General features: G+C 44.4%; 2 protein-coding genes across 5 annotated transcripts; both read right to left on the reverse strand.

Moving 5' to 3' along the window:
- Positions 1-321: 321 nt before the first annotated feature.
- BLMH (bleomycin hydrolase) lies at positions 322-21,051 on the reverse strand. The gene is made up of 12 exons (XM_087751895.1): positions 20,420-21,051; positions 19,943-20,140; positions 19,410-19,519; positions 18,607-18,748; positions 17,264-17,352; positions 15,836-15,928; positions 11,765-11,920; positions 11,106-11,264; positions 10,941-11,008; positions 10,404-10,521; positions 7,820-7,889; positions 322-1,322 (listed from the first exon to the last, which is right to left on the reverse strand). The coding sequence occupies exons 1-12, from the start codon at positions 20,430-20,432 to the stop codon at positions 1,171-1,173; spliced, it is 1,368 nt and encodes a 455-aa protein (XP_087608021.1). The 5' UTR covers positions 20,433-21,051; the 3' UTR covers positions 322-1,170.
- Positions 21,052-21,658: 607 nt separating this feature from the next.
- TMIGD1 (transmembrane and immunoglobulin domain containing 1) lies at positions 21,659-26,786 on the reverse strand. 4 transcript variants are annotated; one of them, XM_087751898.1, is made up of 7 exons: positions 26,636-26,786; positions 25,542-25,642; positions 24,267-24,545; positions 23,498-23,776; positions 22,519-22,622; positions 22,233-22,261; positions 21,659-21,808 (listed from the first exon to the last, which is right to left on the reverse strand). In XM_087751898.1, exons 2-7 carry the CDS (start codon positions 25,618-25,620, stop codon positions 21,805-21,807), a joined length of 774 nt encoding a protein of 257 aa, XP_087608024.1. In that variant the 5' UTR covers positions 25,621-25,642; positions 26,636-26,786; the 3' UTR covers positions 21,659-21,804. The 4 variants fall into 4 exon arrangements, with proteins under 4 accessions (XP_087608024.1, XP_087608023.1, XP_087608022.1 ...); XM_087751897.1 differs by lacking the exon at positions 26,636-26,786 and adding an exon at positions 26,194-26,618; XM_087751896.1 differs by lacking the exon at positions 26,636-26,786 and adding an exon at positions 25,907-26,617.
- Positions 26,787-27,416: the final 630 nt, after the last annotated feature.

Below are 27,416 nucleotides of genomic sequence, written 5' to 3' on the forward strand. Positions count from 1 at the left end.
TACCCTTTCCTTTGCCTATGACTAAAATCAATACAGACCAGGAAAACTGTCAGGGTACACACAGAGACAGCCTGCCATTTTGGCACAGTTTAAATCAATGGATTAGTACTGTGCTCATCACCAAACTATTTGAGTGCCTGTTTGTGTTTGTCTTTGTCCAGCAAGAGAAGCATCCTTGACTACTACTGAGAACATAAAGCAGCATGTTTTCCTGCTATGTTCACATTCTGGCTCACTTAGATTTGTTTGTAGGTCACCAGTATCTTTCCATTTCATTAGTTACGAGGCACATTTAAAAAAGAAAAAACAGAGCTGTACCAGTCACTTTAGAAAGTGTTTATTCAAAAGCTTCATAGCACCATCTTGTTTTTTAAAACATCCAAATAAAATGCAGCAATTTAAACATTGGTTTTCTTCTGTTGAGCATGACACTAACTCCACCTGTGAACATAATTATGTTTGTTCTTGCTAATATAACTGAAAAATAGCGCTCCTGTGCACACAGACATAGCACTGGGCCTTGATATGGGTTATCCAGTCCTAGCTCAATAATGGAAGAATAAAAACACGTGAAACTGGAAACCTCAAGGAAACAGTCCCTCCCCCCCAATTCTGCTGGAAGAGAAAATTTTCTAAAGGTAATTTTTAGCAGTTTCAGTTCTTATGTCCCCTCCCAAACTTCAGCAAAACTAAAAATGTAAATATATAAAATATTTTGGGCATTCCTTTATGGTACAAGTCAGACCATGGATGGTTGATTTTAAGTATCTTGATGTATTTGTTCTAACAATCACCTAGCTGTTAATTCTAAAGAAGGGCCTTCTACGGCCATCTTTTGTAGGGAAAACACTGGTCAAAATAATTCTACTGAGTTACTATGCTGATTTTTATTAAAAATTCAAGGTAAAATCAAACTGCCATTGACAGCACTTGTAATACATTTTCATTTGAGTTTTTTTTCTTTTCCCTTTTTAGTTTTGCAGAGTAGCCTGTCTGAGAGCTTTAAGTCAGTAAAGCGCGCTATTTCCCAAAGATCCTTAACTTACATTTCAAGAATACAGACCATGCCGAGTGCTTGGTCACATTATCATTTGGCTATGGCTTCCAACCACGGGAATTCTCTATTGCATCTACTTCTGGTTGACCATTAAGAGGCAAATATTCTGTAGTTCACTTCGCTAAAGCCCCCATAGGGTCCCAAGCTGGCAAAACAATTGGTTCCTGCTGCATCACTGCCAAGATGTCTTCTGGTACATGCTTCTTATCCACCACAACTTCGTACACATACTCAGAAAACCAGTCATCAGTCATGATCAGGTAACCTGGAGATGAAAACAGTTCATTATAACAGAGAACCATTACAATACAGTGAAGCAGTCACATACACAAGTTTCACCTATGAATGATGCATTGCAAACGGGATCTAGTCATACTTCGTATCTCTCAAGACAAAGAAAAAAAAAATCACAAAGAAATTAACATATAGGCTAACTGAATGTACTTCACGTGCACTGGAAGACAAAGCAAGAAGCCTGCTAGGAAGAACAAGACCCAGAATATTCATCATTTGTGCTTGCTCTGTTAAAATAGGCATTGAAAAGACTCAAGTGAATTACAATACCTTAAAAAAAAACCTTAGTATTTAAGGCAGAATGTAAAATTATCTGAATATTGGCTTTAGAAGTTTCCAGGATTTTGGCAAGAAGAGGGAAATTTTCCAGGTGAATATCCAAACCATCTTTGGCTTAAGAAAACTTTGCTGGTTTAGGTCTTGCAGTAAGAGAAGGAAGGCATCTGCTTTCCTTAAACGTAAAGCCATCTAAATCATACTTTGGCTGAACTAAATCTTAATTTTCTCCCTTAATATAATTCTCACTGAGAATTTCAGTGAAGAGCCTTTGAACTGGGAGAAAAAAAAAAGTCACATTTAGAGTATCACAGGTTTTAGCAGAAAGCTACCATTGGAAACAATCTATTCAAGGTGAACTGAAAATAAGAGTGGCTGGGAAAAAGCAAGCATTTCAAAGACAGATGAGAAGGCTTTATGTAATAAAGTTCCTCATGTCCTTATACAGTATCATCACACAATCAAATGAAACAAGAAAATGTCCAAAGAATATGGACAATAAATGCATGTATCTACACCATCTTGTTTCTAAAGCAAGAGATCAGATAATTCCCATAAATTAAAAACCCTATCAATTGTAACCCGAGCTAGAAGCCATTTTGGAAACACTGCCAAAGGGAGCTGCCTTGATTATTCTCTCTTCAGGATATGAGTTCTTGGGACACACAAAAACCTCTCACTCCCAAGAGCCAACAAGTAATTGCACCCTGAGAGGATAATGAACTCTGCTTCTGACATCCCGTATCTCAAAGCTTGACAGTGCTGATTAGGATCGCAGTGTCTGAATGAGAAGGAAACGTCAAGCAGAAGTTCAGAACATGCAAATAAGTAAGGTCGCTCTTTGAGAAGGCCTGTGCCCAGTGTCACAGTGAAAGCCATTATCAATTTCTTCATTAAAAGGAGACACATACTTTACACGCAGCAATACGTATACCTAAGAGCCTGCCTAAGGCAACCCTGAGCTCTGCATTCCATCCAGGTAACAGGCAGAAGCAAAAGAAACAGAAAAGTTTATTGCATTTTGGGCAGGGTACGCAAAGGACTTTTACCTCAGGCAATTAATCTGTTGCTTCTACTCAAACCATTCATTTGTTAAGGCCAGAATACGGAAAAGAACTTGGAACAGCATCATCTTGTTGTTACAGAACGTAGCACCTGACTACAAAAGTGTACTCCTCTGGCTGTGAGGCTGCTCCACATTTCTCTAACTTACCCAAAGGAAGACCTGAACACACAGCATTTTAAAACTGACAAGCTGCTGCCCAGGGAGAGGTCAGTCAAGGACGAATGGTCTGCGAGCTATTGCATAACCTAGGATTTGGGCACCTGAAAATAAAGCCCTTGCAAAGGTCCCAGAGGACGTCCTACAAGCACTGTGCTTGCGCCTTGACTCCCCCATAGGGAGGACAAATTAACAAAGCGATTCTGTCATAGCGTACTTGTGGGATGACATATATACACACATATATGAATAAAGACACTAAGCGTCTACAGTTAAAGCTTTAAAATGTCTTCATGCAGAAGAGTAAGTATGCAACAGTCAGTACAAGAGATTAAAAAAGTCAAAAGGGAGCCGACTTCTAGCTGGAGATGTACCACAAGAAAGTTCTTTTCATGCCAAAACAAGCAGATGGACCCCTGTCAAATGGATGCGATAATGTGATTTAGTGTTCCCCTCTTGCTTGCTTTTAAAAAAAAAAAGATATCCAATGGGATAAGCCGGGTTCAAAGTTAGGTAATAATGTACTGTGTCTCCAGAAAAAAAGAGTAAGCAGAATAATTAAACTTGCCTGCATGGCTGACAAAGTGCCAGTAAAACACAGAAAGGAAATATTTGACTGGGAAGTGACTTTTTTACCTCAAAAAACAAGAAATGTTTGTCAGCAACTGTGTTCATTCCTTGAGGAAAAACAGACAGGCTTCCAATAAACACTTTTACAACAGATACGAATATAATTACTACATATTTAGGAGAGGCAAAGCTAGGCTGTTCTCAGGGCTTCCCTTTCTCCAGGACAAGCGCTACCACAATGATTCGGTTCTGCCCACTTCACGGAGCGTGAGCGTATAAATAACTTCATCCCATGACACCCAAACCAGGAGTTACCATCTTTCCAGTCCTGCACCACGCGAGCCTGGGGAAGCAGGTGTTATCTGGCCCCTCCAGCTGTACTCGGAGCAAAACAAGAGAGACCCCGTGTGAAAACACTTCCATTTCCTACCAAGGACAAGTCATTTGTTTGTTAGGTTTTTAGTAACTCAAAGTCTAGTCTCTGGTGATCTGTTGCAGGCTGTACCCTTTATCATCCTGTCCAAGAAATAATGGAGTTGGGGCTTATTTGTATCCCCCACACCCAAGTGGGCCTCAACTGGGATGTGCCAAGTTTAACATCATTCTTGGCTGCCTCTTTACTGATGCGGATTCTGGTTCCCTGCACTGGACTTACCCAAGCACAGCTTCCCAATTCCTTAACAAGGCAGATAAGAAAAAACCCCACTGCCAGCCAGACTCAGTGGCATAGCAAGAGAGCTAGGACAGCCTACAGATCCTCACCCTCCTACACCAGCTAGTGCTGGATGGCAAAGGGTGAAAAAGAGCAGGAGGAAGGGGAGGAAACCCTGTCGAGTTACCTCTTCTGCTGTCTGAGAATGAGCGCTGAAGGATATGTCCAATTGCCTTCAGCTCAATAGTGGGTTGTTTGGTTGTACCCAAGAAAAATCATTCAGGGATTCACCTCCCTGAAAAAAGTAGTCTGAAATAGTCAAGCTTCCTAGTTCTGATGGGATTTTTGTCAAGGCACTTTTCCAGGCAACTCCCTAACCAAAACAAAATAGAGACAGTGAGCAAAACTTTCCAGAAACCATGGTCCCTACCAGCAGAAAACAGATAAATGACAGTGACTCACCCAGAAAAGTTCACACAGATGGCATGCATACGATACATGCATACAAGGTACAGGCAGGGTTTATTCAAGTCACTCTGAGGTCCTATTATATTTCAAAGGAACAACTACCTCCTCTCTTAAATGGCTCTAGAAGAACTTATTCTTGAAAAGTGAATCCATGTTTGGAAAAGAGATAATGTCTAAGGAGAATAAACTGTTACTGCAAACCAAGTAGCAAGTTAAGCTTACAAAGCTGTCAAACAAGTTCAATAATACTCAGAGACAACTAGCTAACTGGGTTAATTTAGTGTTATTCCTAACTTAAAGCCTGAGATACTACACTTCTTTCATTTCTAGTTGCTGTAATTATTTTCTGATTTTGGATTACATGCTCAAAGCAAAGAAAGCAAAAAATGCCTGTACCTCTCCACACACATCGATCACAGCCTCCGCAGCTTCGTCAGAGCATTCACTGATGCTCCAGCCCAATACCGCTAGCACAGAACTGCCGCTGTTCAGTCACAGCTCAGCAGGTACAGCTTTTACTAGCAGTGTCAGGCTTCAGTCTACTGCACTGTGGTTTGGGAGGAATAGCCAATACCCTGAAACCAAGCCCAGTCTTTCTGCAGTCAAAAAACAACTCTGAACCTTGGCCAAGGAGCGTATATGGCTAGCACAATCAAAGTTGCTGACAGACACCTATTAACTTCAGAATATCTGGTACTAACCAAAGTCCACGCTGAGCAGTTGTAAAACAAGTTAAGGCGCTTCCTTCCTGGAAGCATTCCTCTAACATGAGTAGCATCTAACATCACGAACCAAGAACCTGGAGTGCAGGTACTTTGCCTGCAAACAAAGAATTCTGACAATAAGAGGACAACTAACTAGGCATTTTTATATTTTATATTCTCTATTATACATAAAGGTGCTTAACAAAAATATTAGTTTGTATTTGGAGACAAAAGTTTTGACCTTACTTCTTTTTAGTATTGATTTGGCTTCTTTGCTTAATCCAACATTCCAAAGTACATTCTACTACTGTCACATTGATGAGCCTTGAAGGAATATCAACATGGTTTCATTGTTTTGTCAAGACTAAAGGTTTTTATTTGAATACTTTGCTGTGAATGTATACAGCTAACTCAGAACAGACACTACTGCAAGACCAAGGGGCCGGAACATCAATCAAAACACTGTTCCAAGAATATCCTATGTTTTAGTTAGCTGTTCATGTATAAGATATCAAAAGCTTATTCATAAAGACCACATCCTAAAACAGAGTTTTCCAGAAATAGTCTATTCCCAGAAGAAACCCCAGACATCCTGGGAAATTTCAGCCATACCAAATCTTGAGCGCAACATTTGGGATTAATCTGCAACAGAAAAAATGTGGTCAGCAATGACTATTGTGTTGTGCCCTGGGACACGCCGAAGCCTGGCTTGGCGTGCTCATCAGTGAGCTTACCATGCCACGGCCAAGTCCACATCCGGCCGGTCTCAGATAGGAGGGGACAAAAATCATGGAGATCTCGCTCCACTCCAGTCATTTAGGAAAAGCTGCCTGACTGCAGGCCTTGGCAGAGCGAGCAGAAGTGCTCTCACACCATCAGCCCCACACCTAGGGCCAGGGGAGGTCAGAGCTGGCCTCTGGACCAGGCAGAGAAGCACTCTGCGGTCATTCCCAGGCCGAGCAGGGAAGCAACTAGAAGCAATTTCCTAAACCACCGCTCGGCTGTGAGTCACCATTCTGTCCACACTGCCTGCCCATGTGCCGTGCCGGGGTGCCCGCTGCAGCCCTACGGCGCTTACAAATCCTTTTTAAAGGAACAATAGTGCGGGCTGAGAGAGTCATCAACAGGAAAGCAAGTTCATGCAGAAAACCTGGCATGAGCTGAACTGCGTGTAACTGGATTTTGTTGTTGCTAGTGCTTGTCATACCAGAGGAACACTGCAAGGATGCCGCAGGTCACGTTTTCAGTGCAGCTTTAGAAAGGCAACCAGAATTACGATTTTTTAAAAATTTTTAGACAGATGTTGGAGCTAGAACAGTTTACATTAGAGCTGTTTGGAGCACAAGCTGGAACCAGCCATACCCTCATTTCCTCATCTACAAAATCAATAAGTAAAAGCTTGCAGCAATTGATAAGCAGTGCTTTAAAAGGAAATATAAACCACTTAGGATTCACACGTGACTCAGGAAGATTATTTAAGTCATATCAGCCACAACCAGCATGAGGTCCCAAAGATGAGAAAGCTGTAGTGAACAGATTTAGGCTTAGCTCTGCTACCGAACACTTTAGTACATTTAAAGGTATTGCAGTGAAGTCTTTACTTCTCCTTTCATACTAGAAGGAGAAAGCATTTCTATACAGTGCAGTTCTTGAAGTGATCCTGTCTTATTTGATACTGCAAAGCATTTCTTATCTATTGTCCCTTTATTAAAAAATTGCTTTACATGCCTACTAGAATTCTTGGTATTTCAGAGGAGAAGTACCACCTATTTGCAGACTAATACTACCAGATTTTTCAGACTTGTGTTCTGCAGCAAAGGATTACAAGCAACAAAGTAAGAGAGGTTCTGCTCTCCCCCTCACACACCTGTCAAACTCCTACAGCTGCTGCTTATTTTTTTTTTGACAGGGATAATAGCTGACAATTTACTTGTGATCAACAGCAAACTGGTAGACAACGCTTAGGAAAATAAGCGGCTTTACAGTCATCAACCTTAAAAGTTATTTACCAAAGCTTAAATACTTCATTATATGAACTTCATCTGAAGTCTACCAGTATCTCCCCATTACCTTCCATAAACAAATGAAACAGTTTGGTTATCAGATTGTCAAAAACTGTAGTGCAAGGACAAGATACGCCCCATATCTCATTGAGCTATACTGAGTGCTCCAGTTCCAGCCTCCACAGGGGCTTCTGTCAACTCCGTCCTCCTGCCTTTGGGACAAAGATGCCCCGTCTGTCAAGAAGCGTCAGCATCCATCACTTATGGCCATCTCCCAAAAAATGCAACTGCCTCTACAATTGAACTTGCAGCCACAGTGTCAAGTTTATCCAGTGACGCTTCCTGCTTCTCTATTCAATGTTTACATTTGATTTACTTAGATGTAAATCACATTTAAGTGAAGAATGTTTGTCTTCTGGGAATACAGTGCCATAACTCAGTGATCCAAATGCTGTTCGCAGGCTTGTTTCATGCATGTCCTGGTGAAGGACACACAGCACATCCTTCCCTTTCCCCCTTCCACCTCCTTATTTCCAAACAGCTTTCTGCTCCCGTGACTATAAATTACTTTACCTTTATTACCACGGTCTTCACCCCAGGAGTTTTCCACTCTCCATTTTTCAAATGCCTCTTCTTGCCCATCCTGTGACAAAACAAGTCGATGGCTATTCAGTAGTGAAGGACCATCTCAGTTTATAGCAGCCAACCCGTCCAAGTCTAAATCCAGCACCAGCAAACCAGAGCTCCGCTCCCAAAAGTCTACAAGCATGGGCAAATTTCAGACAATGGTTTCTTCCTAGTGGTTGGAGAAATGTAATTTTCTAAAATACTTCTCTATCAGCTTATGAGCATATGAAATATGAGGAAATGCAGTCAAGAAAACAGCCTGCAATAAATATTTATTTTAACTAGAAAACTTAAATTGAACTAAATTCAAATTTGGACTTAACTGACTGACAGAATTGAAGCAGCCTTCCCTAGCACCTGTCAGGACATGGGGGCCTTCTGAAATGCAGAATGCACAGCTTGCTTGAATGAGGAATCAGAGGAAAGGAGCAAGGGCGATGAAGCAACTGTAATCCTTTACAACAGTATTAGTAAGAACAAGCACAAAACTCTTGAAGAATCTAGCTGAAGGATACAGATCCAGGTCTGGTGCTTTGAAAGATATACAGGGCTTCTAACAAGCACGAAGTACATTTGATTTCATGTTCAGAAGCACGCTGTATTCTAGCCTGCACTGTGTATCTCTGAAGTCTGGTTCAAATCTACCAAGTACATAAAAGCACTGAAAACAGCTTCATAGGCTTGCTGTGCCACAAAGTGAACTGTTGCTTCCTTCAAGCAGCCTCTCACAAGGAAACAGCAGGTCCCTTGAGGAACCAAAGAACAGTTATTCTTTTGACACTACGTTGGTTTTTTTTTAATGCAAGGAACTAACCTGGAAAAAAAAACACCCCACAAATCAATTTTTAATATTTAAAGGGATGTTGTTGTATTGCTTCTAGTCTCACTTAAAAAAAAATATAGGACAGTCCTTAAAATGAGGCACTCGAGAGCTACCAGACTGAGGATAAGTCAACTCTTGATGCTATTGGACAGAAACTGGGATAAACACGTTTATGTACATGAAGTTTTTAACCAAAAGGTGCGCTTAAGCCACATCAATGTTTTATGTTGTAAAATCATAACAGGATTTTTTAAATCTTCAAAGCCTTTTTATGAAGTAGGTAAATCCAAAGTATTACATTTTACAACTCAGTTTATCAAAGCTCCTTTGGATTAAGTTAGGTTTAATATAAGACAACATGTTCAAATAAAAAGTAGAAACAACTCAGTCCATTATGAATGTGGAAAAGCCTCTAAATGCTGAACTTGTTCTAGGATAATTTCTTTTAAACTGTCTTTTGATTTTAGAGATACCATCCCTCATATACTGATTTATACACATCCTTTTCTTAAAGAAATTAGGTCACATTTGATCACATTTTATGCAACTTCACGTTTAGGCATCCCAAAGTATCAATTTAAAAATGCAGACCATAGACTATAGCTGCCAATGAAGTGCAGCCAGTAACTGGGTACAATAAGTACAAACACACACGCTTCAGTTGTGAATAGGTAAGTAGGTTTTGAACACTAGAAAAAGTATCACTTTTCATATCTAACTCAAAAACAATGAAAATTTTTTTAAAGAGGTGTTCATACAATCTGATACACAAAACAGAAGCGTTAAGAGCTCAGAACGCAGAACACAACAGGAAAAATTATATTGAGTTGTAAAAAGTAACTCAGAAAAATCCTTCTGACTCAGCAGTCCCATCTCAAGCCCTTGAACTCCAGAGCTCAAGCAAACTTTTCCAGTTATATGTGAGCTGTTATTTCTCAAGCCAAGGTCATGCTGGACAGGAAGAGATCACTTCAAAGAAGCTTATTAATAATGACAACTTCTGGAAATAAATGGAAAACATCAATACTGCAGATAGCCCTGAGTTGTAAATTTTCACATGGTTCTTTTTACTTCATGTGCGCTTTGTTATACTGCCAGGAGCAGATGTAGTTGTAGATTCATCTCAGCCTGCTGTCTGCCACAGAGCTATTTTGGACGCCATTTTCCTCCCCTAATTATGAGTGGGTCAGAGAGGTCACATGCCAGTGAGTTGCAGGAGGTTGTTGCAAAGTGCCTCCTACTGGCATTTTAACAGAAGAGGCTTCATGCTGCAAAACATAGATTGGACTAACCCATGGAAGGGGATAGGGTAGGAAATACTTGCTGTCATCCTAGATTTCTTGCTCAGCAAGATACATCGGAATCTGTATTTAAAAATCAGTTAACATAGGTTTTCTGGTATCTTAAAAATAGAAGCTAACTTTCTTGTCCCTTTCTCCAATAAAAGTTTGTCAGCAGAAGAAAAGAAGCCCTTGACTTGTCTGAAGTTCTTCCCGCCTTGTTAAATATTTGTAGTTCTGAACACTCAGACACAAACACAGGGAGACTAGACAACCTAGGCCTTGTGCACCAGGGTGTTGCGGCACACATGCTGAACTCCAGCAGAACAGCATACACACTGTGAATGAGCCCAGAACACATAAACAAGCTGCCAGAATATTCAAACACATCTGTGCAAGCATCAGAACTTCTGGAGGGAGACCCTACCTTCTCAGTGACAGCGGTCAGGACCATGGCATGGGTCATCAGCGATTCTCCAAAGATTAATCGTTCTGCTTTGTTCATGTTCTTGACAGAGACGCCAAACACCAGCTCATGATTAAATCTATTAGAAAGCCACATAAGCAATATCAAAAAGGATGCAGGGAGGATTCTCACTAGTAAACCAGAGAATCAGTAGACTGCACTGTCCCAGGAGCCACTACACAGGCGTGTAAGTTCAACTATTTTGAGTGTCAGAACACATGTAAAAACTGATCCCTTTAGGAGTTTCTCTCATCAGATACTAGACAATCCAAATGAGTAGGAATATTTAACAGTCGCTTGTAGTGCATCTTTAAAGGATTAAGATTTTAGCTAATAAGTGAAAAAAACCCAAATATTTCTTCTGCTGCTGAATTATTTAAATATACTCTTTTTGGGTATATAATGCAAAGTATGGACAAATGAGTTTAAGCAGCCAAAGTGCTGTTTATATCCTAGCCAAGTATCCCAAATGGTATTCCATTTTGATTTTCTACTTACATATTCATGTCGTTGATTCCCAGTTTGCTATAGAAGTGCTTTGCAACATCGCAGCCAAACCACACAGCCTACAAATAAAGGAAGAGTCATGTCTAGGCCATATCCCAGCAAGTTTTACTTCACAAGAGTTGCACCAAGCCATCCATGAAGAGAAACAAAACAAACCTCGCCATCCTTAATAGACGCTGCAGCTAATTTTTTCAGGACATCAACAGGCTGGTTGTTATAGAGAGTTTTCCTCCCTCCTACCATGTTGCCCAGGTACTCCACTGTATACAGCCTGCAGTACGGGTTCTGAGGTCGAGGATCATTCACTAGACAAATCTGCCAAAAACCAGAGATGTCATAAATTAAGGTGCAACTTAACTGAAATCTTTGAGAAGTGAATCTAGGTGGATTTCAGAGAATTGCTTTTGTCCCAGCTGGCTGTCTGTCCCATTGGCAAACAAGCCACTTGGCTGAAATGCCAGGTTTAAGTTTTGTTTGTTTCCTTTATAAGTTCACCTCCTAACTGTGGCATAGCAGCTTTGCATGTTATTCCTGCTTTCCAATGGCTGTCTTATGGCATTTTATGACTGATTAGATCACTACATATTTTATCATTACAAAATCATTGTGGAAGTGCAATGCAAGATCCCAGCTAATTGAAGGGTAGAACACAAACAGAATGGGGAGAAAACAGGGCCGTCTTTGCCTTGTGGGAGCGGTACCTGTCCCATGTGGTGCAGTTACAGGGGTGGACAGTACGCTTGCAACAGTGGAAAATAAGTGGCTTAGCAGCAAAAAAAGGTCTTGGGAAGCTACCGCCTTTCAGCATCCCCAACCTTGTCCTCCATGTTGAAGTAAGGCTTCACGTGCTCATTGTAGAACTGGACTGGTGTCACAGGGCCGTATTTGTGGTAGTTCTTCTCCTTATCCCGGAACTCCCAGCAGAAGGTCTCCGGAGGGCTGCCCAGGCAAGTACTCACTATTCTGAATACCTGCCCAGAGAAGCAAACAGCTGTGAACTTGCAGAAACATGCAGGTCTGCCTCTCCTACCACAGCAATGCCATTGACGAATGGATTTCTCCATGTGAGAACCAACTGGAGAAATGGGATCTTAACGTCCACCTTTGAAGAAGATGAATAAACATAGACACATGAATTATTTGCATTCAGCTCTGGAAATCTAGGTGTTTCAACAGTTCAAAAATCAATCTGAAAGGCCACAGAAAATCAACAGCATCTCTCTCTATTCTTATGCTCTCTGTTCTCAGGCAAACTCTCAGGCAAAACAGAAGCTTAACGCTGAACACAAATTCCAGGTTATCCTAGGAACGCAGCAGCCAAAAGCAAAAGCCAATACACTGCCCAGTCTCATTCCAACATTTCATAATTAATTCTGAAGCTCCTCCAACAGGATACTTTCCCAGTGCAAGAGAAGCTGTATCAAACTGATTCTAGAAAGGCTTAAGCACTCAGCATCCCCTGTTCCACCAGGTGGTTTGCGCCATACAGAGACAAACTGGACCTTCTCACATGCATACAGTAAAGCATTTTATCCCAGTGTTTCCCCTGTACTAATCCCTTTTTTCCTATAATGTTCATTTGGATTTCAAAGATGGCCCTTTGCTTCTTTTCCCTAGAATAATCCTCTCATCCGTTTTCATACATTTCACAAGGTCTTGGGTTAGGGTTGAACTGGCAGGATATGTAATTTAATCCAAGATCCCTGCCTGCCGACTGTGACAGCCTTTGCAGCTGGCAGCTTTCTGTTGATTTTTAGCACAAACAGTTGACCAGATTTCAAGTCTTCAGCCTCCCCCTAAATCAGGATATAAGACTGCGCTTAAGAATCACTACTGTACTTTCTCACAGGGCTTATCATAAAAGGTGTTGATTTGTAGGCAGTATAACCAGATGACTGTCTTTAGGGATATTTAGCAGGACCTGCCACAGGTACTCTGGGGACAGAGAATTCCATCACATTTAAACAGGTTTGAATCTGGTTTACTTCAGCTGACACTGGTCTACTTCAGCTCTGTCCTTGTCTTGAGCATGAGACAAGTCTTCTCCTTGCAAGGAACCAACAGGTTATTTCAAATAAGAGAAGGGGGAGTCAAATCTCAACTGCACCTTCTGCACTAGGATCCAATGCCCGTGGTTTGTGCCAGCTTTCCCAGGCTGTCAGTCTTCACACTTTCCTCTCACTGACTTCACAGAGAGGAGACAGAATACCTTCCCCAAAGCTGACTTACTCTTTCTGGAGCTAGTTGAGCTGATTTATAGGGATCCTAAGGCTCCGTAAGAACTAGCTTTGTGCTAGCGTGCACTTTGTGCTGAGGGCAAAAGGAATGCAATATTCATGCTAACTAATGCTATTTGGCTGTGCACAAAACACAAATAAAGGTGTTCTTGCTCCAAGCAATTTAGGAAGACAAGTGAAGAGATTAATTATGGGTTGAAACAAGGGTGTGGGCTTAATGTTTTTACTAGAGGAACTACACATTTATTTCTCAATAAATATGTTAAAGAACAAATGTAAATCCCTAAGCTACTGCAAATATTTAATTTTGCAGAGGCTGCACAAACAGTAGCATTTGCTGTGGATACACCCCACATTACCTCAAATAACCATAACTGGTGAGCGATGAGGCTATGAAAACAAAATAAGCAAGAAAAATGCCTAAAAGGAGAGCAACGAGCAAGCAGGCTCCAGCCAGAGGAAGGAAAATGATGGAGACAGAAGTCTCGAGTTAACAGAGGCAGTGGAGCCTGGGAATGGCCGCCCTCAATTGTTTTGCCACCACACCCATCATAGGCCATCTCAGTCTCTCACAAGCTTCCTCTATCAATAAAAAAATAAGGAGACGTATTTTAACTGAAAGGTGACTTGTATCACTCTGGTGACAACTAGCACCAAGATAAGGTAAAGATATAGTGGCTTGTGCTAAGACACAAAATGAGTGAGAAGGGGAAAAGGATGCTTCTGATAAGGCAGTCTACAAAGCAGAACAGTAAAGGAAGAAAAATTCAATCACATGCACTGCACTGACTTCAGCTTCTGACCCACTGTGCACTGGTTTGATAAGAAGAATATTTATACAGTTCTGGAGTGAATATTTAATCCTGTGTTCCAGTACAACTGACCTATTTTAACTAGAGTGCTGCCTCCCAGCATGAGCAAACCAAGATTTGCTATGCAAATAAGACTTCACAGAACAAAACCAAGTTCTCCTTTGCCACATACAAAAATACATGCAATACCACTGATATACATATAAACACATGAAATAAAAAGAGTGATCTCAAACCTTTAAAACTAAGTGTTTAAGTATACAAGACAGGTGCAATTGCACATTTCAACTACCACGTTTATTGAAAGTAAATCCACTTAAGTTGCAAACCGCTATTACCAGTGCCAAGAGGAAATACTGTGTTAACTTCAGAGAATTAAGCACAATCTTTTTACAGAACAGACAAATCACAATCAGTTAATGAGCCTTTAATGCCGGTTCCAGGATCCCTTGTCAGAGGGCAAGAGGCTCTAAACAAATGAAGAGACATTTTGCAGTGAACTGTGTGTCATTGCCCTAAAAACAAACATCTCTAGGAAGCTTTTGATGTCTGCTGTAAAATCCTCCAAGGGCTTTTGGACACACACACACACACTGGATGTAAGTTATATATTAATGCAAAAGTGAATTAATATTCACTTTTGCTGACTGGCAACATACTGGGGTAGGCTCAAAGCACAGAATTACTGTAGACCTTAAGGCATACATTTCATAAAAGCTTTAGTTTCAATGATATAACCCAAGGAACATGAATCAGTTTTTTTTAATCTAACCTTGAAATTCGATAAAAAGAAGCTACAGGTTTTTACATGAGTGCAAAGATTAATTTCCAAAAACCAAACCAACACATTAATTAATACTTGCATATTAGTGGAACTGCCTGAAGCTTTACAGAAATAGCCCAAGGTAGGTTCTGCCTAATATCGATGTTTACTGGACTGCAGAAAAACTAACACACATAAGCAAAACGTTTGATTTCTTGAGTCATCTAAAGACAGACATTGAAACCACTGGGTCACTTTGCACTGTATGTTTGATAAACAAATGAAAGATACTTTTTTTAAATGCACTTGGTCAAACTAAAACAGCCTGAACTTTAAAAGCTGCTTTTGGCTATTTAAGAACCAAGTATGAGGACTACTGAATAAGAAAAATGGCATGTGCCACCGTCATATTCAGTATGACCAGAGGGAGGGCCAGCCACTACGCACACACTGCATACTACAGACCTGCTGATTGATTGGATTTTGAGTTAATTCACACAGCCAGAAACAGATGCTGCAATTCCTTCCTCTGGTGCCCCCCAGTATCAGACCACAACTGGATTCAGCCTTGCCTTCAGCTCACATCCTTTCCATAATGCAGAGAACTCCCTTTTGTTGTTCCTTCCTGCTCTCTTGTGGAGAACTTCTGCAACAACACTTGCGCTGTAGATTTTACATTCAAAGCCATCAGAATGCAATTTTCAACTTGCCTCTTTCCTGCTATTTGTAAAATAGCCTGATAGGCCACTATTTTGATCTCTCTGAAGATACAAAACGCTGCTTTCCTACAGAAAGGGGCAGATGTCTCTAAAATGTCATAGTTCTGAAACCTATAAATTCAAGATATTTGTCTGGAAGTATTAGAAAAACTCAGAATGAGATAAGCAACAAGCCACTTCAAAAAAATTCACTCGAACACCTCCAAGCACACTGCCATACAAAACATTCCTAGTTAGCCAAACAAAAGGCCCTTCTTTTGGCTGATCCAGTAGCTACAGAACAAGAGTAAACAAGAAATCTCATCCATTCTAGCCTCATGTTCCAAGAAGATTCATGTCACAAAACTATGCTTACCTCTTCTATCATCGTGTCCATTGCAGCACAAAGTTCTGCTTTAATTGTTCCACTTTCCACCATGTTTCTTAGCCGCAAACAGTATTCTCTCATCTGTTTAAAGAGAAAGTCCTTTTACTATAAGGGCATGAAAGGTGCCACCTCATCAGTTTTCAGGACTTCCTACCTGGTTACTTCAAGCACCTATTTTACTCTTCATAACATGTTTTCAAAGTGAAAAGGAAATACTTTTCAGAAGGCTTTGTTAGATACTGATTCTTTAAAAAAAAAATAAAATCAAGATAATAGAAAGATTTAAAAGATCGCAAAAAAAAAAATCAGAAATTAACAAATAGTTGCAACTCAATTACTATTTTCCAACCACTGATTTGAACCTTACAGCCATTAGCTTTCCTTAAGGCTTGATTTCTCTCTGTTCCGTAACTGATGCCGCAACATCCACACGTGTTATCCACCTCTGTGACTCAGAGAACCGACTGTCTTCATACTGTAAAATTTATTTTGCAATTCTAATGCATAATTGATCTCTTGGTTGATAAAAAGAATGAAGCATTTCCCCACTGCATGCAGAACTGCAGTAAGAGCAGCACATGCTTCCCATTACTGTCACCATCCATAAGGCCAGGAACAGTGAGTGGGGCTCCCACAAGACCAGCTGGTTTGCAATGTTCAAGACAAGAATAACATTAACACCATTCATTATGTCTAAGCTCGTTTCAGCACATATTTTACATTTTTATGTGTATTTCAGCAGGCAATTTTCCCTGAGCATGTAGCATATGAACTGGAAAAACAAAATAATCAAAGCCCACTGGAAAAAAATGCTTTAATTGCCTTTTTATCTAGCTACCTACACTAGCATCTTCCCAGATTAATTCATTTAATTCATGGTTCAGGGACCATGCTTGCACCTTCCTTCAGACAAGGCTGCACACTTCTATACTGAAAGCTGATTTTTAAGATTCAGTGTTTTGAGAATACATTCTTTTTATCTTTTCCATCAAATTTGGCAGTAACCTCTAGAAACCTTGGCATACTGGTAGATGAAATACTGAGGGAGCAGAAAAAGAGTCACCTAGATGCCAAGTGCTAATTTTGCAGAAACAGCCTTAATCAGCCGCACAAAGAATTAACTTCTTGGAAATCTGAGGATTAGGAACAATTGCTACTAAAACCCCGTGAGGTACTTCCAAGCTACTGAAGCCTGGCAATGGCCACCTTCCATAAACACACTTTCCTGCTCCATGTTTCAGGATTAACATCAGACTTTGCTGAGACTTTAGGCTGCTTTTTGAATAAAAGCAAGTTAAGTTGTGAGATGCGCTTAATCCTTTGGTCAATAAAGAGAAACGAAAGTGGCTAGGAACACCCAGAACAGGGTCATTCCCATCCCCTCCCCTTTAATTGTATCATCTAAATCTGTTTTACCTTATGATTCAAGATCTCATTCATCCTTCTAGTCGCCTCTGTGGTATGAGACTCCGGGAAGTATTTCTTGGGGACAACACCATACTTTTCTAAAAGAAAGTAATAGAACTATGGGTTAACAATTGTCTTTTCCACACAGCAGATGCTAGTGCTTCTGCTTATACCCACATAAAAGCTAAATATAGTTGGGTTTTGTGCAAAGATTATAAAGGAAAGTCTCTTATTTAAAGGTTACAAATGCTCAAAGTTTACATTTTAATTTGTGGCGGAATCTTGGCCTCCGATCTGCCTTCCACAGGGATCCCAAAAGGTGGAAGCCCTGAATAGCTCAGTATCATTTACTTCAACACTTAAAAGTTCTAAACTAATCAGTGCTTTTTAAGCTCTTTTCACCAGGAAAAAAAACCTGATTACTTGAAAACTGAGCTCCTGAAATATCTTCTGAACAACTGAGCCTCTTATGAATTATTCCACATATTTTATCTAAGGTCAAGTGACCAACTCCCCAGTCCCTTTTCCTCCTCAACATTTATAAAACACCAGCAACAGCTCATTTGCGTCCTACATTATGGTACCAATCAAAGATCACACCACGCAAAGCTCTGGATGTAACAGCAGCATCCAAAATCTGCTCTCCTCTGATTAAATATTTATAACAATTGGATGGGAAAAAAAGTAACCTCCAGGCTTCAAAGAAACAAATTCCTTTTGTGATTCTAAACTTACATTATTGTTTTTTTGATTTACAAAGGCATCACATTGTTTCACAATACAAATGAAAACAAATGCTAGTGTAATTCAGACACAGAGAAGTATCTCCTTAATCAGTGTAAGGAGGATCCCACTTAAACTGGATCTTTGTAAGACCAGCATTGCCACATTCCACATCATTTCCCTCTCACTGATCTTTATATCATCTTTCTTCAGGCTGCAACTGAGTAGTTTTGCTTCTGCCTTGTAGACACACCCTGGTCTAGCAATGCTTTTTCCCTACTGTGTGACCTACAAATTGTATACATGGATATAAACAAGCGATGTCGAGTTGATGACTGAAGTAAAAGGGGATTGAACCTTTTTACTAAATGGGAAGTCTGGGATATCTAATGACTTCTGTTGATCTTCTGAGCTTCTGTCAGCAGCAGCAATATGCAAGAGTGAAGATCCCAGACAAGATTTAAGCTGGCACGAAAAAGGTCTTTGATTAAAAAAAGGTAGTGGCTAATGGCATCACGGTCCTTAGTAAACCCCCAGGTCTCAAACTCCATTTCTTTTTCTGTTTCATTCCTCATCTCTCAAAGCAGCGTGCAATTTCAAGAAGGGCTGCTAGTGACCAATTCTCTTACCAATAATGTTAACCAACATATCCCACTGTCCACCATCATTCGTGGGGTTGGTGAGCAGGTACTGTACCAGTCTTCCTTCCACAGGCTCCTTTTTCTGAGCTGTTTCCACAAAGGCATTTAAAAAGTAGTAACAACGTTCGACCTGGAACGGACAGACAGGAAAAACAGATGTTTTAAGTGTGACATGGAGCATTAATTCATTCCTGAGTACTCAGTTCTTTGGAAGTCCTAACCAGCTGAAGCTACCTTCTGCTCATCTACTGAGGTTCTCGTTTTCCCTCTAGTATTCCAGGGCTTATCATATGAACTTATTTCTGTCACAGACCAAATACTTAGCAGTAAGTTAGCACAGAGCTTGAGGGCAGGGGAACAGGAAATGTGAAACAGACGTTATGCAATGAAGCCTGGCCCGGACTAGTACTAGATTTTCTTGATTTCCTTTAGGGGAAAAAAAGTAGGCACGCACCTCACAGACCAGTAGGTCACAAGCTGAAAACCGAAAAGCTCAGACTGTTACAGTCAGGTTCCCCTGAGCCTCCTACAAGTGACTTTTGAAACACGCACACCACTTGAAAGAAGACTTTTACTATTCCAAAATGTTAGCGTCTTGACAACTAACTTCTCAAGCTGAAAGTCCCACTTTGCCCAGCCCACACTTAAAATACACATTTAAAGAACTTTTGACGTTTCTTCTCATGTACACTTTCCACCTGGATGGTCCAGCCTAAAAGCAGTTCTGTCCCAATACCAATACCTGATTGCATCAGCTGTCCTAGCACAACCTGCGCCCTGTACCACTGTACCTTATCCCAGAAGAAGAGGTACGACTGGCTGAATTCGAACTCTTCTATGTTGTATTTCTTCATGAAAGGAAGACGCATTGCATTGAGACAGGAAAAGATCCAACATCTCCCTGAGAGATCAAAGGAACGAGAATTAAAATGGAATGTATAAGAGCTGTGCAAGGGGTTTTTTTGTTTTAAACACAAGATTCATGACACCGTTCCGCCTCGAGCCTTTGGCCCACTGTTCTGGCTGGGAGTGTAAAATACCAAAAACCTCGTGAGAAGTTTGGCAATCTTTTACCGCAGATGCGGGTCTCTTAACTGGTTTTACCTTATGCTGTACAGGTGGGGGAAAGAGGCAAACGCTGCAAGGCCAGAGACTGTTATTCGCTCCAGGGGATGCTGCAGGGATTCAGCTTTGCTCTGAGCCTGACAAAAGGCCTTCAGCGGCCGCCGGCGCGGTCACCGTTACATCATTCGCTCCCCAACCGCCAGAGCCTCGGAGGCAGCGCACCCCCCGTACCGCCACCACCGCCCCAGGAGCCCCTTACCGGAGTTCTTCTGGTTGGTGACGGGCTTGCCCTCGGCGGGCACGGCGTGCTGGAAGACCTGCACCGTGTCCTGCACCACCTGCCGCTGCAAGCACACCTCCAGCGGGTCGTTGCAAGTCGCCACGTTCTGGGCCAGCAGGAACTGGGGCTCGGCCCGCAGCCGCCGGGTGAAGGCGGCGGCCTTCTCCGTGCTCAGCCCTGGGGGCCACCGGGCAGCCGTCACCGCCGGCCCCGCAGCCCCCCCCCCCCGCCGGCCCCGACACCCCCCATCCCCAGTAGCCCTCCCCTCAGCACCCGGTAGCCCGTTAGCCGCCCCCCCCCCCCCCCCCCCCCCCCGGCCCATAGCCCAGGTAACGGTGTGCCTCCCGCCCCCCCAGCCGCGGGAATTCCATACCGCGGGCCCGTTGCCGCGGTAACCGCTCCCCCCCCCCCCCCCCCATCCCGTTGCGCCGATAACGGCCGCGCCCCGCCCCTCACCGCGAGCGTTCATGGCACAGGCGGCGCGAGCTGCCGGGACGGAAACCGCCGCTCAACGGCCGGGCCCGAGGCGGAAGCGGCTCTTATAGCCCGGCACCGGAAGCAGGAAGCGGGGTGTCCCGCGTCCCGTCCGTCCCCCCCGCCCGCCCCCGGCCGTTGCGGGAGCTCGGCGCGGCGGAGCGGGAGGCGGACGGCGCGCCGCGAGGGACAAGCTTGCGGCGGTTGCGAGCGCCGTTGCGGCGGGGACCGCGCGGGGGCGCCGGGGGCTCCACACACACACACACCCCCCCCCGGTTCGAGAACGTTCTGCGGCGCCGCCTGAGGCAGCGCGCGGCGGCCCCGGTCTTCCCGCCAACGGCCGCGTTCCCTCAGGGCCGTCGGGGCGTCCCCGTCTCCCCCCGCCCCGATCTCCGCTTAACGGGAGGCCTTGGAAGGGGCCTGGGCAGCGGCGGTGTGGAGGCCCGGCGCCTGGCAGCCTGAGCTGGCCCCGCCGTTGCGCCGTGACCGCCCTCCCTGAGCACGGGCGAACGTCAGCCAAGGACACGCTCCGGGTCACGGCGCGGAGGCGTCCTGCTGAGTAACAGCCCTGCTCCTCCGAGGAGAGCACTGGCGCGTCGCAGGCTCAAATCGATTTACAGCACGCAGTGTTTATTGACCGTATTAGTAATGCACCGTGCCAAGGCACGATGAGGCCTTAAAAGCTTGCCGGGACCTTGAGAAAAATGCTTGAGGGGCGTATTTGTTGTGGGGCGGGATGGAGAGGGTTTCCTGCCGTCGCGGTGCCGGAGCCCTCGCGCTGAAATTTCCCCTGTGCATTACGGAGCTGCGTGGGGCCGCTCCGAGCCCCGAGGTCTGCTCTTGGCCAAGGGAGATGGGAGGTGCAACAGCAGCGCAAAGGGCCAGGCAGCTTTCCCCCTGGCCAACAGAAGCTGAGATTCCCATAGGATTACCGGGAAGGAGCAGCGAGTTGGGTGGCCACCACCCTTAACGCCCTGTGGAATGGCACTGTAGGACAGGGCCAAGAAAGCGGCTGCCAGCTCAACACCTCACTTTATTTGTGCATCAACATTGCGATCTGTGGCAAACCAGTACGGATTCCTCTGTGGACAGATCCACAACCCGCACGCCTGGCTGCACGTGATACCTCTTAGGGATAAGCATAGAGGGCAAGATCTGGCAACAGCTCAGGCAGCCCACCCCCCATGGCGGTGCTCTGAGCAGTAGGTTAGAATGAACAGATGCAAGGAACCACTTATATTTTGAAAAGACTGTATAAACTTGACCCAGAAAGACTTGTTTCAGTGCTTTATCTCATCATCTCCCACAAGGGCTTATGTTCCACCACTAGAAATGATTTCTGGGTATGCACAGGAACCTTGTGGTCTTTACCTGCAGCAAAATGAAACGAAGAAATGAAAAATCACCTATCATGGAAAAAAACAAGTGAGTTGAATTCACTTGGGCTGCATTCAGCTCCTGAAAGCTTTCAGCAGGCTGGGGATACGCCGGTGTGTTTGTTCCCCGCTGCCTCCACCCAGGCACAGCCAGGACCCTGGGATGGCCGGGGCAAGGGCAGGAGCGGTGCTGTGCCTGGGGCGGGATCTGCGTGTGTCCTGCCCTGTTCCTATGCGCCGTGGGGCCTCTCCGCTGGGAGAGAAGGTGCGGGCTGATGGTAGCCAGCCAGAACAAGAGCTGGGTAACTCAGCGTGGCTGGGTTTAGCGTGCTGGGTGCTGTTTTCTTTCCCAGGTTCTGCCAAGGCTTAAAGAAGGGGGTTTGTTTGGAATCTGCATGAATAAGCAGTCAGATACTTACAGAGCTGTTTCACTTGATTTTTTGAAGCACTGAAAATAAAAAAAACAGTCTTGTTATCTTTTGTATAGGGATATTTTTATGAATATTGCAAGTGTGTAATGCCTTTCATCTTAAAATATCTAACATTTGATAGATGTATTGGTAATTCTAAAGCAGGAGGTAGTATGTAGCCGTTCACTAACAGTGGAAAGCAACACTACAAAGTAGCATAGAAAAGGTGAAAAAACACAGGGCATTGCAGCAAAACAATACTAAATTTTTCCTAAGAAACTAGAGCTTTCCATACCTTAAAAATTTTATCTTTTCGAGCCAAAATTCCAAAAAGTATCGTGACTGTAACCACCACCACAGCAGCAATAACAGCCTCCTTGGGAAAAACAGGTTTTTTATCTGTCAAGAGGGAGAGGAGGTTAAATATGTGATAGATTTGGTGCAGTCACATAAAACAGAACATTTCACAGAATTGCGGAAAGACATATATCTTTTCCCATGGCTGCCACTGCTGATTTGAACTGTTGCGCTCTCTGCTGCCCTCAGACTGCCTGTGTGGACTGGTCCCCTGGAAAGAAGGGGGCCAAGCCTGGATTTTAGTGAACTGAAGGAAGAATTGAAACGTCAGTCTCTGAAGAAGATCCCCAAGGCACTCATGCATGGAAATGAGGGTGTCCAGCCGTATCACTGACGTACCACAGCTAACGATGCTTTGCTCCCTGTTCCCAGAGTGCAGAAACGAAAGGGGCCCAGCCAGTGGGTGGGAAGTGGATGCCTGGTGGGTCTGGGGGGTCACCTCACCTCGCATCACCTGCCTGAGACTTGAGCATCCCACCCGGCAAGGCCTCCACCTCCCTGTTGTTCACAGGGCTACGGTCACCTCTGGAGGACAACTCTCTTGCCTTAAGCAGCTCTTTTGGCATGACAGAATACTGTGGTTGGAGTAAGACACTTCACGTAAGGCCTAAGGTGCTTGAAACCACGCTTGGATGTGCCCTGTCGGCGTGGGATGTGAGACAGTGGGGTGAGCCCGCCTCAGGTCACGCTTGCCAAATGCCTTTGGATAACAGGTAGAGCAGGAAAGGCCCTTCCTGGTGCTGCGGTCCCAGGCACAGGTGCAAGCAGAGCTCCTTGCTGTTGCAGTGCCCTCAGAAGTTAACGCAGGGGATTTACCACTTTCCACTTGCACTTCTTAATATAAATGGATTGCTATTGCTATAAAAGAGAAGGGAAAGTTATTTGTAAAGCTTATGGCTTGACAGCAGCCTTGTTACCTTCAACTATCAGGTGGAAATCCTTTCTTCCCTCTCCCAAAGAAGATTTCACCACGCAGGTGTAGGTCCCGTTGTCAGACTTCTGTACTTTTGTGATAGAGAGCTGAAAGACCTCGCTAGTCTGGTACAGCTGGTAACGATTTTGCTGCAGGGTCAAGGGGGCGTTGTTCTTATACCAAGCTGCTTGGGCTTGAGGGTTGGATTTGGCGTTGCAGGTCAGAGTAACATCTTTTTCTTCTTCGATATGAAGGGACTCTTCTCCAGTCAGCTGGGGAGGAACTGTTCACAGTTCAACAGGTGATTAATAATGCTGCTCACCATTTAACGCAAAATAAGTTCCCTTTACACATCCCTTCAGCACCTTGTTCAGTGGTGTAACACATCACAGTTGTGCAGCCTGTCATGATCCCCGGGAATCAGCAGGGCAATCAGTGGCAGAGACGGTCACTCCCGTGACTCCTCTGCCCTGACTTGTATCCTTCAGAAAGAATCTAGGTGGAGGCAGGGACATATCCAGAACATCTTCTTACTTAAGGGCCCACCCACTCCCTATAAAAGAGCCATTAGATCAGGCCATAAGCACCGCTGTGGGAAGGGAGTGTCTTATCATGCGAGTTATCTCCTCCTAAATGCATTTTTTCTTGGTGAAGGCAGCGTACAAGGGTGCAAAACACCCCGCCTTCACCTAGCGCCCAGACTCCGAGGTGCTCGGCCCATGATTTTGTCCCACCCCAGCCATTCTGCGCAGATATCCACCACCGCAACTCACACTGGACATCCAGGATCACGGACACCTGGACAGACTTGTCCCGCGCCAGCTTGCACGTGAAGGTGACTCCGTTGTCAGACTCCGTGACTGGGGATACGCAGATGTTACTGATGTTCACTTTATTCCCATCTTTCAGATCCACTTTCCCAGCTCCTCGGTACCAGAGCAGCTCCTCAGCCTGGCTGCTGTTCTGCGCTAGGCAGGAGAGGGAGACGGGAGGGCCAGGCGATGTAGACAGGGAGAAGTCAGCAGTGTGGTTATTTACAGACAGTTCCAAACCTGCAAAAGAAGGAGAACAAGGGCACTAAGCATCCTAAGCTCTGCCCTTCCCACAAAAGCTGCCCTCCTGGCTTCTCCAAGCCCTCGACTGAGGGACTGAGCTTCAGGCTTAGTCTAACAGCTGTTTTCAGGTGGGACTTTAGTTTTTGAGATAAGAAGCATCTTCATCACAAAGCTCCCTTCACAGTTATTTAAAATAAGTCGGGCTTTTGCAACTGACTGCAAGGATGCCGCAGCCCGTCATAAGAAAAGGCCTGAAAACCAGCCGTGACCACATAACACGCACAGCAAAAGATCGTCCCCATCCTGCCAGTCTTGCTCACGCTCTTGCTGCAAATCACTGCTGCAGCATACCTGTGCCCTCTGGTTTTGTGCCCACAGTTGGATACGCTGGTTTTTGGTTGGAACTGAATGCGCCTGAGAATATAAATTAGTTAATCAGCTCCTCAGCCGTACTCCGGCCAGTCTGAGTCCGGCTGTTGGAAAGCTGCAGTTTGTCTAACCTGCAAACCTCAGGACATATTAAATGAAGGAGCAGTATGGGAAATAAATTTTTGTAACGGGTTGAAACTCGCTACTGTAGCCTGTGTCATAGATGAATGAACTAAAAATATAGCTCAGAATGTAAAGGCACTATAGTCCTGTGAATACAAAAAAGTCTGAAGCTCCCTGTCTCTTCCCTGGTGTACCCAGGTGGCCAAAGCTGTCACACTTTTAACTTCTTGGAGCAGGTTTGAAAATGGTCGCCTTGTCATCCCTGTGCAGCCGCTGCAATAATGTTGGAAAATGCTGAAGCTTCCCCATTCCCTTCTCTGCTACTCTCAAAATCGGAGGCCAGTTTTTAGGCAGTCCTCTGGGGATGAGCTCCAGAACATCTGAAAGCCGGGATGCTGGTGTGGCCCATCACCCCAGGCACTGCCCAACCCCAGACAGTTTCGTATGTTGGCATGATGGGCTTGGACAAAGCCACAATGGATTTTTTTTTCCATTGCTTACCTGTGGCTACGCATGCCAAAAGGCAAACGGCAAGGACAGGCGCTGCACAGGGGACCGCGAGGCTGCTTCTCTGCGTCATCTCGGAGGAGCCCAGCTGGCGGCTGTTGGAGAGAGGGTCACAGCGTCGCTCGGGGCTCGCAGGGGGTTAATCGCTTGCTGCCATCACACACCCTGGGGAGAGCCCTCTCGGATGGGGACAGGGTCACCAGGGAATAAACTTAAGTCGATTTGTTGCAGGACCATTCCCAGTGCAGAGCAGAATCAAGGGGGTTTTACATCTCTAATCTCTGTTGCATGAGTTCGTTGTCGCCAATCAACTGTCTGTCAGGGGAACCCCTCTGTGGGACGTGTCGCGCCAGACTTACCTTGGGAGGAGTCTCTGGAGAGGCTGCTTCTGCTAAGAAATGCACAGCTCTTTCCCCTCCTTATTTATAAGGTCTGAATTTTAATATTTTATGGTAGCTCAGTAAGAAGTGAGTCCATAAAATGGGTTCAAGGCCTCGTTCAATTCCTGGATTTCTGAGCTCCCAGAATACTGAAGAAAAGTATTTGCTGGGCCCTGCCGGCTGTTTTATGAGACTTGCCGAGGCAATGAGTAACTAACGAGAGAGTTCCTGGATCAGCTATAAAGACCTTCAGCCAAAAATAATACCTGTTCCCTCTCAGCTTTCTGGGTGTTCACAACACTGTTTCAAGCCGTAGAATTATCCTAGATTATCCTAGAGCCGGAGTAGACTCCGATTTGCCCCTTCCTGCCCAAAGCTCTGTCGCCGTGTCCTCCTTTCACTGGAAAATGAGAAAATGCACCGATGCAGACTTTGAACTGCTTCTTCGCAGAGGAGAGAGCAGAGACACTATCCTGCTCACTGGTGTGTACCCTCAGGGTGCTCCTGTGGTTAGCTCAGCCCCTGGGCACCCCCCGGCGCAGAGCGAGGGTCCCCCCGCTGCTGGGACAGCAGTGTCTGCGGAGGGCACAGCTGAAGCACTCGGCTACGGGGAAAACTGACTGAAATTGCCTGCTTATACTTCAGCAGGCTGACGGCGACGTGGCTGCAAGCGATGGGGTCCTCGCAGCCTCGGGAAGGTGTTCTCACCGCTGTCAGTGTCCCCGCAAGCACAGGGCACGCCACTCCGTCAGGAACTGCCTCAGCAGAGCCATAAAGTGCATTTCATGAGCAGGAGGAGCCTGGGACACATCCTCGGCGTTTTCTTCGCCTGTAGACGCAGTGGCCCAGGTCCGTGGCGCAGAGGTGGGCAGTGAGGGCTGGCTGTACCCAGAGAGCACTCAGCACTATTTATTTGTGGGGCCGTTGCAAATATAGCTCACCTTTGAGTGTTTCTTAATATAACTTTTTCTGTGTTCATTGGTTTACCCTTAAAACTAACCGGGAATCGTTTTCAGTTAAAAATATGTGTACAAAAGTCCCTTAAAGAGACAGTACTCAGCCTGCCTTCTAGAAAACTGCGGTTTTAAAAATTAGTGTCCAGCCTTTAACTTACTTTTTACCTTCAAAATAAATTTGAAAAATTTTAAGAAATAAATTTAGCTGCTTCTGCCATTTTTAGGAAGTTGTACGTGCCATCCTTGTAGCATTCAACTGAATGTTGGCTTATGGTCCAGTACAAACTTCAGTCAAAATGCTCTTCCTAAGAGTAAAGTGATCTTTGTGGTTTGGTATTAAGCTGAGTTGAAATAGAGAGGGAGGCAAAGGAACGGGCTGGGAAACGGCTTGTGTGCTCCTGCCAAGACGTGAGCCAAAGGCAGGAGAGCGTGGGGGGGTCGGCGCTCCCTCTGGTCACTGCGTTGCAAGGGTAATCCAGGAGAAGAAGGAGGTGTTTAGAGTAAGCGAGGATGTAAAGAATGAAAGTATGGAG

Source organism: Nipponia nippon, unplaced genomic scaffold (genome assembly GCF_047370975.1).
Source record: "Nipponia nippon isolate SJK-2023a ecotype South Korea unplaced genomic scaffold, ASM4737097v1 scaffold_15, whole genome shotgun sequence".
Classification (NCBI taxonomy): Eukaryota; Metazoa; Chordata; class Aves; order Pelecaniformes; family Threskiornithidae; genus Nipponia; species Nipponia nippon.